The sequence below is a fragment of the Achroia grisella genome, unplaced genomic scaffold, assembly GCF_030625045.1.
Source record: "Achroia grisella isolate CSIRO2021 unplaced genomic scaffold, CSIRO_AGI_Agris_v1 utg2470, whole genome shotgun sequence".
Taxonomy (NCBI): domain Eukaryota; kingdom Metazoa; phylum Arthropoda; class Insecta; order Lepidoptera; family Pyralidae; genus Achroia; species Achroia grisella.
Genome location: NW_026712738.1, coordinates 14771 through 31938, shown reverse-complemented (window position 1 = coordinate 31938; position 17168 = coordinate 14771). Strand labels below are relative to the sequence as shown.

General features: G+C 36.0%; 2 protein-coding genes across 2 annotated transcripts; both read right to left on the bottom strand.

The window, feature by feature from the left end:
- Positions 1–599: 599 nt before the first annotated feature.
- On the bottom strand, positions 600–6560 carry LOC131842734 (GPN-loop GTPase 3). The gene is made up of 5 exons (XM_059191297.1): positions 6227–6560; positions 5405–5601; positions 2975–3189; positions 2028–2133; positions 600–947 (listed from the first exon to the last, which is right to left on the bottom strand). The coding sequence occupies exons 1-5, from the start codon at positions 6269–6271 to the stop codon at positions 683–685; spliced, it is 828 nt and encodes a 275-aa protein (XP_059047280.1). The 5' UTR covers positions 6272–6560; the 3' UTR covers positions 600–682.
- Positions 6561–11468: 4908 nt separating this feature from the next.
- On the bottom strand, positions 11469–16583 carry LOC131842735 (homeobox protein cut-like; the record flags this gene model as incomplete). The annotated part of the gene is made up of 4 exons (XM_059191298.1): positions 11469–14363; positions 14671–15554; positions 15989–16134; positions 16390–16583. Coding segments are annotated over 4 exons (2849 nt in total), but the record flags the coding sequence as incomplete, so codon positions are not given.
- Between the last annotated feature and the right edge of the window lie 585 nt (positions 16584–17168).

The window sequence follows — 17168 nt, the reverse complement described above, 5'->3', positions numbered from 1 at the left end:
TACGAAATTCAATTAAACTAAATGTAAAGTAAGTTCAGATTTAGTGTCATATATGGGTACAATTTTTTTCATGTTTCTTTTTATTTTTATTGAGGGTACATGCATTAAAAAAAGCGTTTTAACATACTGCTTTTATTGCCGCCTAGTACATATTTTTGCTATAAGCATAAGATGAAGAGGGACAGCAATACGACAGTTGATTTCAGTGTTACCATCATTCTTTTTTTTATTACTACCCACCTCGGCTTGACATGTATTATATAAATAAAACTTACTCTTCAATCACTATCTATTAAAAAACCGCTCCAAAATCCGTTGTGTAGTTTTAAAGATTTAAGCATACATAGGGACGGACAGACAGCGACAGTGACTTTGTTTTATACTATGTAATGATATCTAAGACACCATATTTTACCGGATCCTAATTCAAAACATTCGGTCTTAATTTATAAATTTGAGGTAAAAGTTTAAATTAGTAATATTTGTCTTTAGCGTAATTTAGATGTAATATAAATATAAAATATGTATGTAATTAATTTAGAAGCTAAGACGGAGCTAACATGCTATTACGAATATTTTCTTGTTCCCCTTCGATTTGTTATATCGAGGTTGCACTGTAGGAAGGATATATTTACAAACAAAGACATATAATAAAAATATTGTTTTTTAATATAACACAATGTTAATGATCGTCATCAGGGTCTTCCTCTTCAAAATCTCTAATTTTAACGTCGGCATCCTCGCCATATTGGATAATATTGTCTATGGTCAGCAGTATGTTCTCTATGCTCTCCTCGTCCTTTATGTTGAGCGGGTAGAAGCGTACCAAGCTGAAATTGTCTATAACCTCGCCTATTGCCTCTGTTAGTTTAGCATACTTCTCATGCCATTTTGAGTCCACATTTCTCATATCCGACAAGAGGATGTGTGGGTCTGGGTCTAAATAACTGAAATGTAAATAAATAAATAAATTTGGACAAGTTTTAAGGTTCACATAGATATTGGAGAAAAATCTGATAATTTAAAAATATTAAAAAAATGTAGTTTCATTATAATTCGGTATCGTTAAACTAGTTGCGTATAACCCCCACGTATCCATACATAAAAGGAGGGAATTTTTCAAAAACCCGTCGTCCGGTGAAGCTGTAAAGGCCAGCTGCGGCCAACAGCATTAGAGTAGTACGAAAAAAAAGTAAGTCACGGCATTCGGTCGACGAACACAGAACGTGCAGGTTGTATTTTGGATACTAAAGTGAATTGTATTAGAGACGAGTTTATCTCGGATTTAGTTGGGACTGGGGCGAAACTGCAAGTAGTGACGGTTAGTGTTAATGTATTCTAAAAGGGCCTTTTAAACCTACATCCGTGTCACAGTCACGGACGCTACTTGGGGTTCTCTCCCTGGACCGTCAGTGGCCAGCATCAGGGCCTAAGACGTCATCATAATTAGTGATTCTTACACAAGTACTACAGCGCCATCTAGTCTCACGGTAAACGGAGCTTGTGTTATAGGTACTAGAAAACTGATATAAATCTAGTATCCATAACACAAGCTCTGATTATCTATATTAATATTATATTTTTCGGTAATTACTTATATATTCATAATATATGGTATGATATGGTTTTAGGGAAAGTTGTAGAACAAAAATTGTTTTTTACCATTGGTACTTTCATATCCTTGCGGTTTAGCCCTTCTAACTAACTACATATGTCGACAGCCTCGGTGGTCTAGTGATTTAGCACAGCGCTTTAATATCCGATGGTCGCGGGTTCGATTCCTTGCATAGTACAAACATTTGTGTTCATGAGTATGATTGTTTGTATCAGTCTGGATGTTTTTTATGTATTACTATATACAGTTATTATAAAAAAAATGTATCTATGTATTTATGTCAGTTGTCTAGTATCCACAACACAAGGTCTGCTTATCTTGGGACTAGATGGCGGTGTGTGAATTGTCCTGAGATATTCTATTATACATATGACTGAATAAGAGGCACCACGTAGTGACAAATTCTACTCACTTGTCCAGTTGACTCCTGGCTGACTTACTGAGTAGGTCCATCTTTGTTAAAATATTCACATGCGGTAATTCTAAGTTTACCATCACACTCAGGGCTGCCATTGTGCCTGCAAAACAAATATAACTACCATATTAAATGTTTACTTTACGGTTTCAATTATTTTACATTCCATCGATTTGTGTTTGATGTATTTGATGATCTCAGTAGTCTAGCGGTTGTACATACTGCTTCCGATGACCACGAGTTCGATTCCTCGTAAGGTACAAACTTAATTGTTTGTATCAGTCTGGATGTTTTCTATAATAATAATAATATACTCTGGACAATTCACACAGCACCATCTAGAGCCAAGTTAAGTTAGCTAAAGCTTGTGTTATGGGTACTAGATAACTGATACATATACATAGTTTTTTTTTGTAAATACATACATATTATACATAGAAAACACCCAGACCGATACAAACAACCATACTCATGATTACAAATGTTTGTGCCGTGCGAGGAATCGAACCCGCGACCATCAGTCGTAAAGCGGTGTGCTAACCGCTATACCACCGAGGTCGTCTATGTATATTATGTATGTATTTATAAAAAAATATCTAAGTATTTGTATCAGTTGTCTAGTATCCATAATACAAGCTTTGCTTAGTAGAAATAAAAATATTCTTTATTCAAATAAACTCAATACAAGCACTTCTGAATAGTCATATTTGTTTTTATTCTACGACTCAACCGGAACGCTGACTCATCAATAAGAAGAAGCAAGAAACTTGTCTGTTGTTCTATTTTAAATACATAATTATACAATAACAAGTGAGAGGCATGCGAGAATCAACATAGAAACCGCTACACACTCATTTCTAGTGTAATCAGAAAATGTTGGTAGATAGTTTGGAACTAGAAGGTATCGATGGTGAGCAATGTCATGGGATATTGTTATATTGTACCTGATAAAAATTTAGCACCATCAACCATAAACTGGGAGTCCACTAAAAACACCACACATATCCTGAAGTTCCACCTCTGCAGTGTGTCTACCAGCTTCTTCATGACAGGCAGGTGGGTGTACAGTTCTATCTGGCCAGGACAGTCGAACAGCAGGTAGTCATCATCCACATCTCCGAGCTGTTCCTCTAGCCAATCACAGTTTTCTAAGAGAGTTCTGAAAATGGTAAATAATAATATATAGTATAACAAATAGTGATTGTTCAGTGGTTGATATTCAACCATAATAATTTAACATTCAGTAAGACTATACACAAATAATATTAAGGACAAACAATACTGATCTATTTTCAATTTGATATATATATATATCGTTGATTAAATAGAATAATGTCATTTTTAAAAATTAGAAGTTAGAATTGCCTCCTTTTATATAAGTCTAGGTAAGCCCGCTACATCCTAGGTGTTGCCATCATTTACCATCAGATGAGGTAAGACCAAGCGCAATCCCATTATTAATAAAAAAAAAAGAAAAAAAAAGTCAATTAAATTAACCGCGCCGTCTTAATCATTATCTAAGTACTTTTAAAATGATATATAATACTTCGGTGTAAATTTTTGTTAAAATTTAAAATAAATTTAAAAAACTTTAAATGCTTGTCTTGTAATAAATAAATGTACATTTTGAATTGTACCATTTTTCTATTTAACCGACGAAATGTGTGTGTTAAATATATGGTAGTGTGTGTAATGTTTTAGATGTGAAACTATTTTTTTTTTTTAATGGTTGATAATGGAATGGTGCACTTGCCTGTGTTAACGGTTTACGCTGGCGGGGCACCAGTGGAGGATGATAAGATGAGCATGAGGTTAGGTCAGTTAGCCCATCAGACATATTCATTAGGAATTTATCATGATGTTTTCCAGGGGGAACCGCGTGGAGGTCAACCTGATATGGTACATTGTTAGCAATGAGATCATCAGTCCACATTACTTACAATCCCCTTTCCCTCCTAAAACTATATATTGACCGGGTGTATTAGCATTTTTCGGTCACGAATAAGCGTTACTATCGTGTGGAGGGTTGGCGGCGGAGAGAGGACCTCGGGAGCAGAGCGAGGAGTCCGCTATCGCGTTGAGACTGTATTTTTTATGCATAATTAAAAAAATATTAACATTCTGCACTTCTTCTCATACTCCTCTGTCGGCGTACTTTTTGTAAAAAGGGTACAAAGTTATTGCTTCACGTATTAATATATATAGATAGATAAAATAAGGAATGAAGAAGTGCTTGATACAAGAAAAGAGACAGATCATAGATATTATTGAGAATAGGCGGGGAAAAATGTTGGAGCACTTGATACAACACGACGAACTAATTAACAACATTATAGAAGGAAAAATAGATGGAAAGAGAGGAAGGGGAAGACCAAGACACAGCTATATCAAGCAAGTTAAAGAAAAAGTTGGAGTCGTGTTGTATCAACAGCTGAAAGGACTGATGGAAGATCGTGGAAGGTGGCGGGAGCTCCACCGACAAGAGCACAGCTCTTAAATTATGAATGAATGAATGAATGTATTAATATATAGATTATCAAAATATACTACTAAACTTCTATCACATAACTGTATACAAAGGTATCAGTAGGTGCTAGCAGCTGTGATAGAGACCTCTAGAAACTTGCTTTGCCACCTTACTCCACATTAGGAAGAAATCCCTTCTCCATTATCAATGTGGATAATTAACTCCATTGCGAGCAATGTATGATGTCAGTTTAACCTCCACATGATTCCCCTAGGAAATCATCATGTTTAATCATGTTAAATTTGACAAGATGGGCTAACTGATTTGACCTCATTATTTTTTTTAACAAGGGTTTTGGGCTATTTTCACATGCTTGGTTTAGACCTGTAGCACAGAGACCTACATAGATCTAATGTGCTCGCCCGGGGGAAAAGGGGATAGTTAGTAATGTGGATTGATTGTCTTATTGCTAGCAATGTACCATGTCAGGTTGACCTCCACGCGGTTCCCCCTGGAAACCATCGTGTTAAATTCCTGGTGAATTTGTCACGATGGGCTAACTGACCTGACCTCATGCACGTCTTATCATCCTCCACTGGTGCCTCGTAGCGTAAACCGTTAGCGCAGGCGGGTGCACCATTCCATTATCATAAAATAAAAAAAAATGTGCTTGCCCTTTTTCAAAGTCCATCAGGGACAAGGGATCAGACCTTATACCTATTTTATCACTTGATACTGGTTCCTCATTCATATCACTCTCTACTATTACCTCACCAGTGTAAACCATTAATGCAGATAGGTGCATTATTCCATTACTAGTAAGGTGGGATAATGATGTTGCTATAGTATAGCTAGTATTGCTAATACAATTTAAATTGAATCAGATAATTGTAGTACTTATACTTACTCAATACAAAATACAAGTCCTCCATTCGGTCCGAACTGTAACTCCTCATCTTCCATGGCATCATCGAGGTGAATGAGCTCCCGGATGTCCACCAGAGGCTCATAGTCAAAGTGTTCAGCTGCGGGGTCCAAGTTCACTACCTCCACAATACGCTTGCAGTCTACAGCATGCTTCACTATTGTTGAACAGTATGTAGACTGGAAAATCCAAGTTTGTTTTTTATTAAAAATATGACAATATACACTTAATAATTAATAACCCTGGACAATTTATACAGCGCCATCTAGTCCCACGGTAAGCAGAGCTTATATTATGGGTACTAGACAACTGATAGAAAACTTAGATACATTGTTTTTGTATACATAACAAACACAAAACACATATATAGAAAACACACAGGCCGATACAATCATACTCAGGAATACCAATGTGCCATAGGAGGAATTAAACCCGCGACCATCAGAAGTAAAGCAATGTGCTAAACCACTAGACCACCAAGGCAGTTAAATCAGTATAAAATTAATACACTCAAGGCGAACTTCTTTATACAGCAATTTTGTTAGAACGAGGCTTGCAATCGATGATCAGACTGACTGCTATGGCAGAAAATATGTTTAAATATTTGAAAGGAGTGTGTATTGTCATCTAGTCTGACTTCATGTAAAATATCCGTAATTTTATCTTGTTTAGGAATATATTTTTGTTCATCTCTTATTCTACGTTTTTTACTTATACACCACTAGTTACTCTGTTAAGGTCAGAATTCCGGAGGTAACTTCTTTATAAATTTATAGTTATTTATATCGTATTTATTCACTTTACCTTGCCACTTCCTGCGGGTCCCACAATCAGTTGTGCATACCGCATCTCGCAATATTCAAATTTAATGTATATCAGCTACTAATGTTCATAAATAACATGCGATTAGGTTATGATGATCAATTAGATTCAAACGTATAATTTTCATACAAGTAAATCACAAAATAACATTTTAATGGAATATGCTTGTAAAAGCTATTTTAAACTATCACTAAAACATCAGTACACTGTGAATTAACAAATATAAAATATGTGAGAACAATGTGTTTTGCAATTTTTAAAAACGATTGTTTTGTTTTGGTAGGTCAGATCAGTCATTATTATATCATTCACAAATCAAGCTCAATACTGACAACTTTATTGGTTCTTTAACCTTTAATAGGAAGGCAAAGGGAACTGCGCCCATACAGCCATGCTGCACTTTTTGATGTTTTAGTTTTCTTAGTTCATTTTATATTTTGAATTGTTGAGATAATGTATTGATACAGTGTACAAACTGTTTTTGAGTCTCTTAATATTGTGGTAGTATAAAAACTCTTTTAGTACTATGATTACTTTTTCTATAGTCTTGTCATATTGTAACATTTTAACACGTACGCGAGAAGAATATCTTGATTTTTGATCTAGAAGTAAAGGCGAGAGGAATATCTTATTTTTGATCTAGGTGGGAGTACCTTCGATGTTTCTATACTCAATATTGATGAGGGATAACTTTATGAAGTGGTAACACTTATCTCGGAGGTACGGTTTTTTTTATGGAATAATGTGGTGATACATAAGATGAACATACAGGTCAGTTAGCATCGTGACAAATTCACCAGTTTTATGATGTCTCTTAATATTGTAGTAATATGTATAAAAACTCTTTTTGATAATATGAATTTACATTTTTCAAATTGATGTGCTATAGTCTTAAAAGTAAAAATATAATTATAAAGAAAAATAAATGGCATAGCAGGATTAGATAAATGTTTGAAATTTGAAAGTTATTTGTATAGAGTCATTTTAACATAGGGAAACGTATTCAAGGCTACATTGTAAATGTGAAGACACTTTACAATGGTAATTCTCTGTCAGAGAAAGAAGAGATTGAGTATAAACTGATGAACAGAGTATTTGATTCTGCCATGAAAACGTTGGGTAGCTCCACTTTAAGACAGAAACTTTGATATCGATTCTTCTGTTATGTTTGACTAAATGTTATTATTTTTTACTAGTTTCATTTTGCAACTTTGTTTCATCATTCTTACTTGACATTTATCATTATATATATAAGACTTATGTCCCGGCAAACGTTGTTTTGCCTTAAAATAAAATAAAAAAATTTAGGGGTGGACTACCCCTAACATTTAGGGGGATGACGGGGCACCAGTGGAAGCTGATAAGATGAGTATGAGAATCGGTCAAGCCGTTAGGAGTATCGTGACAAATTCACGAAGAATTTTATATATAAGATATTTTTTTATGTGTGATTATGGAATGGTGCCGCCTGCGCTAACGGAGGTCAAAGATGACATGGTAGGTGACAAATTCACGAAGAATTTATCTAGCAAAGAGATCATCATTCCACATTACTAACAATCCTCGTTCCCCCTTATCATTATATTCCACCTACGTTAAAAATATTGTTTTAACTATAATATATATGTTATTCTGATGTATAAGGTATATTACTGCAATACTTTTATATTGATACGTTCAGTAGTTGATGTGTGAAAGAGTAACAAACATTCATCTAGCGGTCTAGCACACCGCTTTACGTCCGATGGTCGCGGGTTCGATTCCTCGCACGCCACAAACATTTGTATTCATGACTATGATAGTTTGTATCGGTCTGGGTGTTTTCTATGTATATTATGTATGTATTTACAAAAAAAAAATATCTATGTACTTGTATCAGTTATCTAGTACCCGAACACAAGCATTAGCTAGCTTATCTTGGGACTAGATGGCGCTATGTGAATTGTCCTGAGATTATTATTATTATTATTAATATCTAACCATCTAAACTCACAAACTTTTGCGTTTATAATATTAGAAAGTAAGGAGTAATATTTTGTTTGATTTGGTTTGCGAATAAATTAATCTGTATTATTGTAAACATATATAATATTAATTTGAAAAGAATACGAGCTGAGTTTCTTGTCAGTTCTTCTCATCTCGAAATCATACCGAACTGACGGTAGATTTGATATATCATAAGAGTCTGTAATAGACCTACATGAATAAAGATATTTTGAATTTGAATTTAAAATAAATTGTTTATTTTTGTTTGAAATTCTTTTATTTTTTTGCCACTGACTTAATTATATCTACTTGTACCTACTTTTTTTGTGTATGATATGCGCTCGTTGGGTAGGTACCAGCAGCAGATTACAGTGTTCAGTTAGCCAGTACTGGGTACCTATGAAGGTTTTCTGGTGCGATGGAATGGCACCATTATATAAGCATGCATATAAAGTATATTTTACTAAATAATTTACGAATAGAATAAAACAAATGTATACTGATTAGCAATTTCTTTATTTTAATTTAATAACTTTAGAAATTGTTCGGAAAGAAGACAATGTCAGCATCGTTTATATTATGATATGAACAATAATAATTACCGCTATAATATTTAATACTATCAATTACAATATCAGAGATAACGTACCTACCATACTCATCTATATATGTCTACCGGTAAATATTTACATATAGCGCCTACACCAACATCAAAGTAACAATAAATATATAGTGTGCAGGTCTATAAAACAAATGATTGCCGCGAGTACTTTGTATATGGCTATATTTTTTTATACCAGGAGTATCACTAAGTAATGAGCAAGTAATCACTACGTCAGTGTTGGCATTAATGAATAAAAAAAATATTTTTAATCTGTTGACTTTCCGGCCAGTTATTTATTGTCTATAAAAATGTAGACGTATAATCTATATTAGTTTCAAGCTAGTTCTTAACTGAAGTGTAGGTAGTTACTGATAAAAAATTACAATGTGCATAGTGCATACCTACTTATAATATTTCGCGCCACTTGGTCAAAAGTGTATTGATTTTAATGTTCACTGTGAGAACAAAATTAAAAAGAACAACTGACAAGAAAGTCGAGTTTAACTTGTTCAAACGAGATTGATAATAATAAATCACCGAAATTTAGTAATTTATTATTCAAGAAAATATTTCCGTTTCGACCAATTTCACCGAATTACCGAAAACGAAAGTTATGTCCGAACCTATCTACACATAAATAATTTGAAAAATATAAAAATAAATCGGTTACCTAGTTTAAATACAACGACGATAGGCACACACGCATAGAATATCTAATTGTATCTATAAATAGAACCGTTATAAATGACATTTACATACCAAATGTGTTTCCAAAGAAGGAAGTTTTATTATCCTGATTTGTTTATGTAATGGATGTAATGGGGAAAGGCGAAAAACCCAAACCGTTGTCTATGGTAATCGAACATGTAATATGTATTGGAAAACGATTTTTATGTAAGTGCAGGTATTTCCAATTGCAACAAGCGTTCGTTTTGGACAATCCAATACGCTGTTATGCAAATAAATTAGTTATACAATATATCTTTGTTCTGATATTTAACGTACCAACCGTATTGAAAAAATAATTATTTGATTGTTGGTACCGGAGAACGTTAAAAACAGTTTATTTTTTTAATTTTATTATCCAATAGACAAATATAATACTAATTTTATTTTACAAAAATAGAGATGTAATGTCAATTTTCTTTGACAATAATATTAACTGTGCGTATTCAGAGCGGAAACTGACGTTTAGTTCCTAAATTGCGTTTATTTAATATGAATATTATGTAGGTACCTATTTTTACTGACTAAATACGAACTGAGGGGCTAAAATATATTTGTCTTTGGTAATTTCTAAGAATAAAATTAGTAATTTAATATCACTGTATTGGTGTTATACGATTAAAATGCTATAGAATTTCGATATAATCGGTTTTATCAGCACATTAAAATGCGCGTCACTATCCATTGGACGTGTTATATCGATACGAGTGTAGTTTTGTTTATTACTTCCTCATCCGCTGTTCAGGGGCCCATGTTTGTCTATGCTAATTTTGGTTACAACTACAACCAATCATAGAGTAAGATTATCTGCTAAGTATTTTTCTTATTCCCAAATGACAACCCCTTACAACGTGGTATAGGTTAATCTGTCGTTTGCATACACAATTTGGATTTTCATTTCACATTGAATATTGTATAGAAAGTTCTAGTAATAGATATAATAAGACAATTATATATTTAATTAGAATAATCCTCAAAACAGAAAAGTGAAGTATTTTTGAATTTTATTACAACGATGACTAAAAAATTTTATGAAGACTCAAACACAGTGATTTTATTCCTAACAACAAAATTTGTTTCTGGTTTCCCGCCAAAAACAGTGTCGTATTTTAATGAGCATAGAAAAACGTAGGTTTTAATCATTAATTGTGATTAGCCAATCAAAATTCCTCCGTGGTTTTGAATTCTGAATGACTATTGGTCGAAAATAATACTAAAATATTAAAGCCTATCTCAAGCATATTGCAAATATTTGTATACCATTAGATATAGTGATATATTTTGATAACAACAAGAAAATATCTCAACGGAATTGAGTAATGATTTGATTACTTGCTCAGTCGATGTATAAATAAATAAAAACCTACAATTTTTTAGTAACAAATTTCATCAAACAATTTCAATTAAGTACAAGTTAAGATAATTGTAAGAGATTGCTGATAGCGATAAGACCGCCTTTTGTAAAACATTTATTTTCATTGTTTTATATCTGTCCTATGTTTATGTATGCGCAATAAAGAGTTATTATTATTATTATTATTATTAAGATATTTTTTTAAAACAGCCGCTCGTACAAAGTATTCGAGGCAAACATTCAAAATAACAATATATATATATATTATTAATTCAAAAGCAAAAGCTATAAAATCAGTAATAAACAGAACTTAATAGGTTTATTCAACGATCAATAAACCGTTCAGTTATCATTTTCAAGGGTTCGTACATGAAACTCGATAACTGTTAACAGCCTAATGTTTTTTTTATAATAATATTGACTATTACATTCTATATTTTACCTAACTTATTGGTTTATATATAACATCGATATGTATGAAGTTGGTATTTCTAAAATTGGATATAGAAAGAGGTTCGTCGTGTTCTAGATTCCAAACATACAGAGTGACCGTTTTTAGTGCCTCTTGAAAAAGTTACGCCTAAACCTATTTACGATAGTTTAATTTCGTTTACATTGTTTCTGATACAATTTAGAATGACGATAATTCTGAATAATGTTTTACCCTTGTAAGAATTCGAATTTTGGGCCTATTTAACTACTTAACTATATTAATTGCTAGATGTGGCAATTTCATTATTATATACACTAACAACTGAATGTAACTATATACACGGTGATGCAAGGAGTACGGTTCCTTTTAATATACATTGTCACTTAATACCACTAAAAACTGGGAATTATAAAGGTGAAACGATAAGAAATGATAAAAAGAAAAAAACTGAAAATAGATTAAAAGCAAATTTATTGCTAAAATAAAATAAAATTATAACTAAGCAATACAATATTTGCTTAATCGTAGACGTCTCGCATTTGCTTCTAAATTTGTACGTTCTATAGAAATATATAAAAAAAGAAATAAAATGAGATAAAAATATTTTTAATTTAACGGAGTACGTAATGTTTGATGGTGGCGAGCATTGAGCGGTGTCTAATGAGCGACACTATAATATACACATAAAAAACATACAGTAGTATAAAATAAACATTAATAATTTAATTGTACAACTTATATAATCCAATTATAATAATATTTAAAACCTCTACGGTTCATATAAACATAATAATACTTTTCAACTGGGCTCAGTATCATACCTAAAATTTACATCAGATTGCACTTTAAAATTTCATTAACAATTAAATGAACATCACTATATATAAGTTATGGGCGACGTCTTACGGCTAGCCGCGCTCTAACCTATTTGTATACAGCGCCTGCCTCGCGACATCACTCACGTATTTGGTATGTTTATTTACAATAATCTAATTTATAAAGTAAGCCGTAACTTAACAATACTTAGACATTTGTACCCGACCACGTGGTACGTCCACTACGATTAGAATAATAAAAAAAAAATTAAAGCAAAATGCATATTTTTGTATCGTAAGGTTTTCTCGTCCTACGTAAGGACGTATGCCTGGCATATTACGAGAACAATAAGGTCTATGTACAAAGTCTTTGGCCTTACAATCGAAATATAACAAAACACATATAACTACACTTTAGTATTTGCACTGAACATTCTCTACACGGGGTACAGTCGACACGCCGGCCCATTCGATGGGCTCGCAGACCTAACTAATAATAAATAACGTTCCACGTGATATGGTGCACCCGCTACGACCCGTCTCGAACACACTACAACGTCCAAATCACATTAAAGTCTAATATTCCCACCTGTCGTCGTCATTTTCTGTTTTGATTTTGTCCTCCGGGAGGACGTCTTCGGGCGGCGTGTGGGGCGGCCGTGGCGTGTGCGGCGTGTGAGGGGTGTGAGGGGTGTGCGGGGTGTGCGGCGTGTGGGGCGTGTGAGGGGTGTGCGGGGTGCGCGGGGGCGGGGAGGCCGCCGGCGACGAGTCCCGCGCGACGGGCGCCGGCTCCACCCGCACGGTCTCCTCGGTCTCCCTTCTGAAGTCGTCGCTCCTCATCACGCACACGCCGTTGATGATCACCTCGTCGGGGTTCCGCGGCTTCTCGTCCTGCCAGTCGGGGTTCACCCACTGCGGCGCGGCCGGTTTCCGCCGGCTCGAGCGGGCGGCCGGCGTGGACGTCGCCTTCGGTTCAGTCTTAGATTCCCCGTCGTCGAGCGAGTCGTCCGAGCCGAGGTTGCTCTCGACGTCGTCGTCCTCGAAGTCGTCGCCGTCCGGTTCCCGTTTCAGCGGCATCGATAGGTCGAGGCCTCCGCTTTGGTCCTTCACTTGGTCGTCGGGCGGGACGAGGCCCCGACTGATCAGAGCTGCGAGATTAGTATTCGCCGCGAAATATGGCGGATACGGCAAAGGTACTCCGGCGAGACCCATCCTCTCTTTCTGGAGTTCGAGCAGTCGCTGATTGAGCAATAGTCTGAATTGTACTGGCTCGAATGGCGCAGAAGATTGGTCGCGAGCTGGAGGCTCCGCGGGCAGTCCATGGGGAGCTTGCTGCTTCAGCCGCATGCGATGGTTGTGGAACCAATTCGTTATTGTTCTTGTGGATAAACCGAGTTCTGCAGCTAAGAATTCTATCGTAGGCATGTTCGGGTAAGGATCTAGAGCGAAAGCTAATCTTAGGGCTTCCTTCTGTTCCTCTGAAAATAGAACGCGTTGTTTCTTCGCTGAAGGCACGCCTGATGTTGGTCCCGGCGAACTGGAGTGGTAAAATTCGGATGTGTCGTTAGAGGACGTGTCGGAGGAGTTATCCTGTCCAGGACCGCTCGACCGTCGTCGTTTATTAGCTTCTCTTCTCTCATTCTTCAAGGCTTGTAAACGATCTATATTATGGGCGTCGCTGAGCCATAGTTGCATTCTGATGAAAGGCTCCCGACCTTTAATACTGAGCATGTGCCAAGGTTTCGGCTTGGACAGCAGTTCACTGACCGACCCTTGTGATAAACCTAGTACAGCTTCGCCGAAAATCTTCTGTCCGATGTTATTTGCAAGCAATGCCTCCTTGATTTTTGTAGTTATCGTTTGCGTATCTAAATCTTGCGTTAGAGCTGCCATTTCGTATACACTGGGAGATATATGCTGAGGAAGATTGCGCATTATTGGTGGTTGGTGGTGCGGCTGAGGTGGAGGTGGTGGTTTTCTCTCCTTGTTGTTGTTGTCGTGGTGCTGCGGCGGTATCGTTACAGCGTGGTGTGGAGGGAAACCAGGGGGCGTTAGGAGTAGAGGAGTCGGCTGGCCCAAATGGCCCAGATGAGCCCCAGGCCCCAGAAGCTGTTCTTGTTGCATTTTGCTAAGTAAAGAGGTCGCATCGGAGAGCATCTTTTGCGTAGGAGGCATCGGCTTGTTCATGTTGGGCGGACATGCTGTGGATAATGAAAAAGAAAATGTCAATATTTGAATTAAAAGTCTACATATAAATGTGAGTTGTATTACTTTATATAATCACTTGGTTGTTGGACTGTAATATCTTTCGTATACTAAAATAATGTATTATTCTAGTCTAGACAGAGCAAACATGATTGTTTGTTTTTTTTGTCGGCAAATTTTTACATGTGTATGTTTAAAACTTGAAGATTGAAATAGATATGGAGTAGACGACATACTCAAAATAGAAATTGTAAAAAGTAGGGTTGCAATTATTCTAATTAAAGTTTATAAATGTGTACTTACGAGGTGCTCCGCTATAGTTGCCAGTCCTCATGAGCTTCTCAGGCGCAATTTTGTATTGTGACGCGACTAATTTATGGACAGCATTGTCATCTTCCAAGAACATCTTCATGCGAATGAACGGTTCCCGGCCCTTCTGTGTGAGCATATGCCACGGCTTTGGCCTCGCCAACAGATCACTGACGGACCCTTGAGATAGACCTAACACCGATTCGCCGAACAGTCTTTGGCTGATGGAGTATTGACTAAGAGCTTCCTTCACTCTCCTTACAATGTCTTCTGTGTTTAAATTATTAAAGAGATCGAATTGTTGCTGAGTGATTGGTGGAAGAACTGCTTTCATGGAGCGCTGTGGCGGTGCGTGATGAGTAGGATTCGTTGGCTGTGAAATAAGACTATTTGTGATGGATGCCATCCGTTGCAGAGGGCTCGCTGCAGCTGAGCTACTGAAGTCCTCGTTGGGGGTAATCGCAGGCGGAAGTATGGCGTTTCCGAGCGGGCTGGACGCAGATGACCCTGTGGATTGTTGTCCAGGCTCCAACTTCGGCCTGACTAATGAGAATGCACTTCCCGCATGTCTTATAGCCTCTTCAGCATCTAATGGCCTATCCTTATCACTATCAGTCATTCCATTAATTTTGGCATTTTTGTCCTTAGGTAGAGAGAGGTCCTGTACTGCACCAGAGCCGTTCATGTGGTGATTTTGAGCTTGCTGCATGACCTGCTGCTGCAGGGCGAGGAGGTTAGGGAACGGAGGCATCGTTGGCAAGTTGTGGAGGTTGGGAATGTTGGCACCGGGCTGGATTTTGGCCAGCTCTCTGTGGTAGGCTTCTAATGCCATGCGGATGTCCTCGGGCGGCCGCTCTATGTGCGGTGGCATGCCGCCGCTGAAAAAAGGGGGAAACATGCTAAACTTTAGTTTTAGATTTGCTGTCCTCTTATAAATTACTAATTTTATTTATTAATTTCCATACTTAGAAACTATTACTATAGTTGTCTAATTTGTTAAAGTTTTCTAATATTGTCTGTAACTAAATTTTATATGTATTGGACTTATTACAGAAATTGATATATTTTAACAGGTTTCATTCACCGAATAAAGTTTAGAACAACATCATTACATTACTATAAATGAAGCATTTAGACTACTGTTATCGTTATAGTTTTATTTTTAGTTATCCATTTCTTGGACAAATGTATGTCGTATGCTCTTAGAGTCGCCTCTTATGACATCCTAGTGATGCCATTTTATTCTTGTATCTATACCTCAAGTAGAAGTAAGCACTTTATTTATTAATAAATAAAAGATATTTTTACTAACCCTGGGAACCCCTCGCGACTGTGGCGGACGTCCTCCACTCGCCTGGTCATGATCTTGGCCAGCTCCTCCTGGTAGATCCGCGCCACCTTCTCCTGAGGAATGTCATCGTTCTCGTATTTTTTCAGTCTTTTGTTTTGACTCGAATCCTGGAATAAATAATTAATAATTATATATATAATAATTAATTAATATTCCCATGTGAATTTGATTAGAAATCATATTTTAGGAGACCGTTCGAAATTTTAGAGTTAGTTCAAAAAGTTCGAAATTTAGGAGATTGTGATTTAGGCTGAATCATAATAATGAATACAAATGTTTGCATCGTCCGAGGAATCGAACCAGCGACCTTTGGAAAGTGAGGTTGTGTTAGACCATTTAAAGATAATGACGTAGAACCTTACCTTATTAGAGAATGGCGAAGGGCACTGTGTCCGAGGTGAGCTGGAGTCCTCATTACTTCTGGAATCGTCGTTGTTCTGCTGTCCAGGTGTCTTGGTGGAGTATGATGCCTCGTTGAGCATGTGCATGAGACGGTCATCACCATCGCCTTCCGGCCGTCCGAAGCCAGGGCCGATTGTACCGTCTTTTGTGCCCACTGTAAAGAAAAATAACCGTTATGTAATGGTTTCCAACATTTCCAAGAGTAGATTTAACAACCACTATTTGTAACGTGAACTTAATGTTAAACATAGACACCAATAAGTAGAAAAAAGTAAATAAATTGGCTTTTTAAAAAAACAAATTCAGTTGAGTTTCTAGCCAGTTCTTTTAATTGAATCTGTATTCAGTATAGTTTAAATTGAACTGGACGGTAGGGTAAAAATGTTAATACAAAAATAAACTTGACTTTTGAATAGTCTTTTGTTTTTTATCACAAGCAAAAAATTGCTACAATGTCCTAATTGAATGATGAATTTCTTAATTTTTCAATCTCATATAGAAATGTAAGAACAATATCTACATTATACATATAAGCCTTCCTAGGGAATAATTCTATCTATTGTTAAAAACTGCATAAATATCAGTTACGTAGTTTAAAAGATCTAAGATCTAAGCGAACCGATTATAGAAGCGACATCTTTTATACTATATAAAGATTTATTTCCTAAGATTTTTTTCTCTGTAAAAAAATGATACTAGCATCACTGAATATTAAATATTTTTTAACATTTGTATACAA

Coding starts and splice junctions, on each gene's coding strand:
- LOC131842734 (XM_059191297.1), bottom strand. CDS start 6,271: ATGCGGTATGCACAACTGATTGTGGGACCCGCAGGAAGTGGCAAG. Junction 5,602..6,226: donor GACCCGCAGGAAGTGGCAAG/GTAAAGTGAATA, acceptor TGGATTTTCCAG/TCTACATACTGTTCAACAAT. Junction 948..2,027: donor GCCAGGAGTCAACTGGACAA/GTGAGTAGAATT, acceptor TTTACATTTCAG/TTATTTAGACCCAGACCCAC.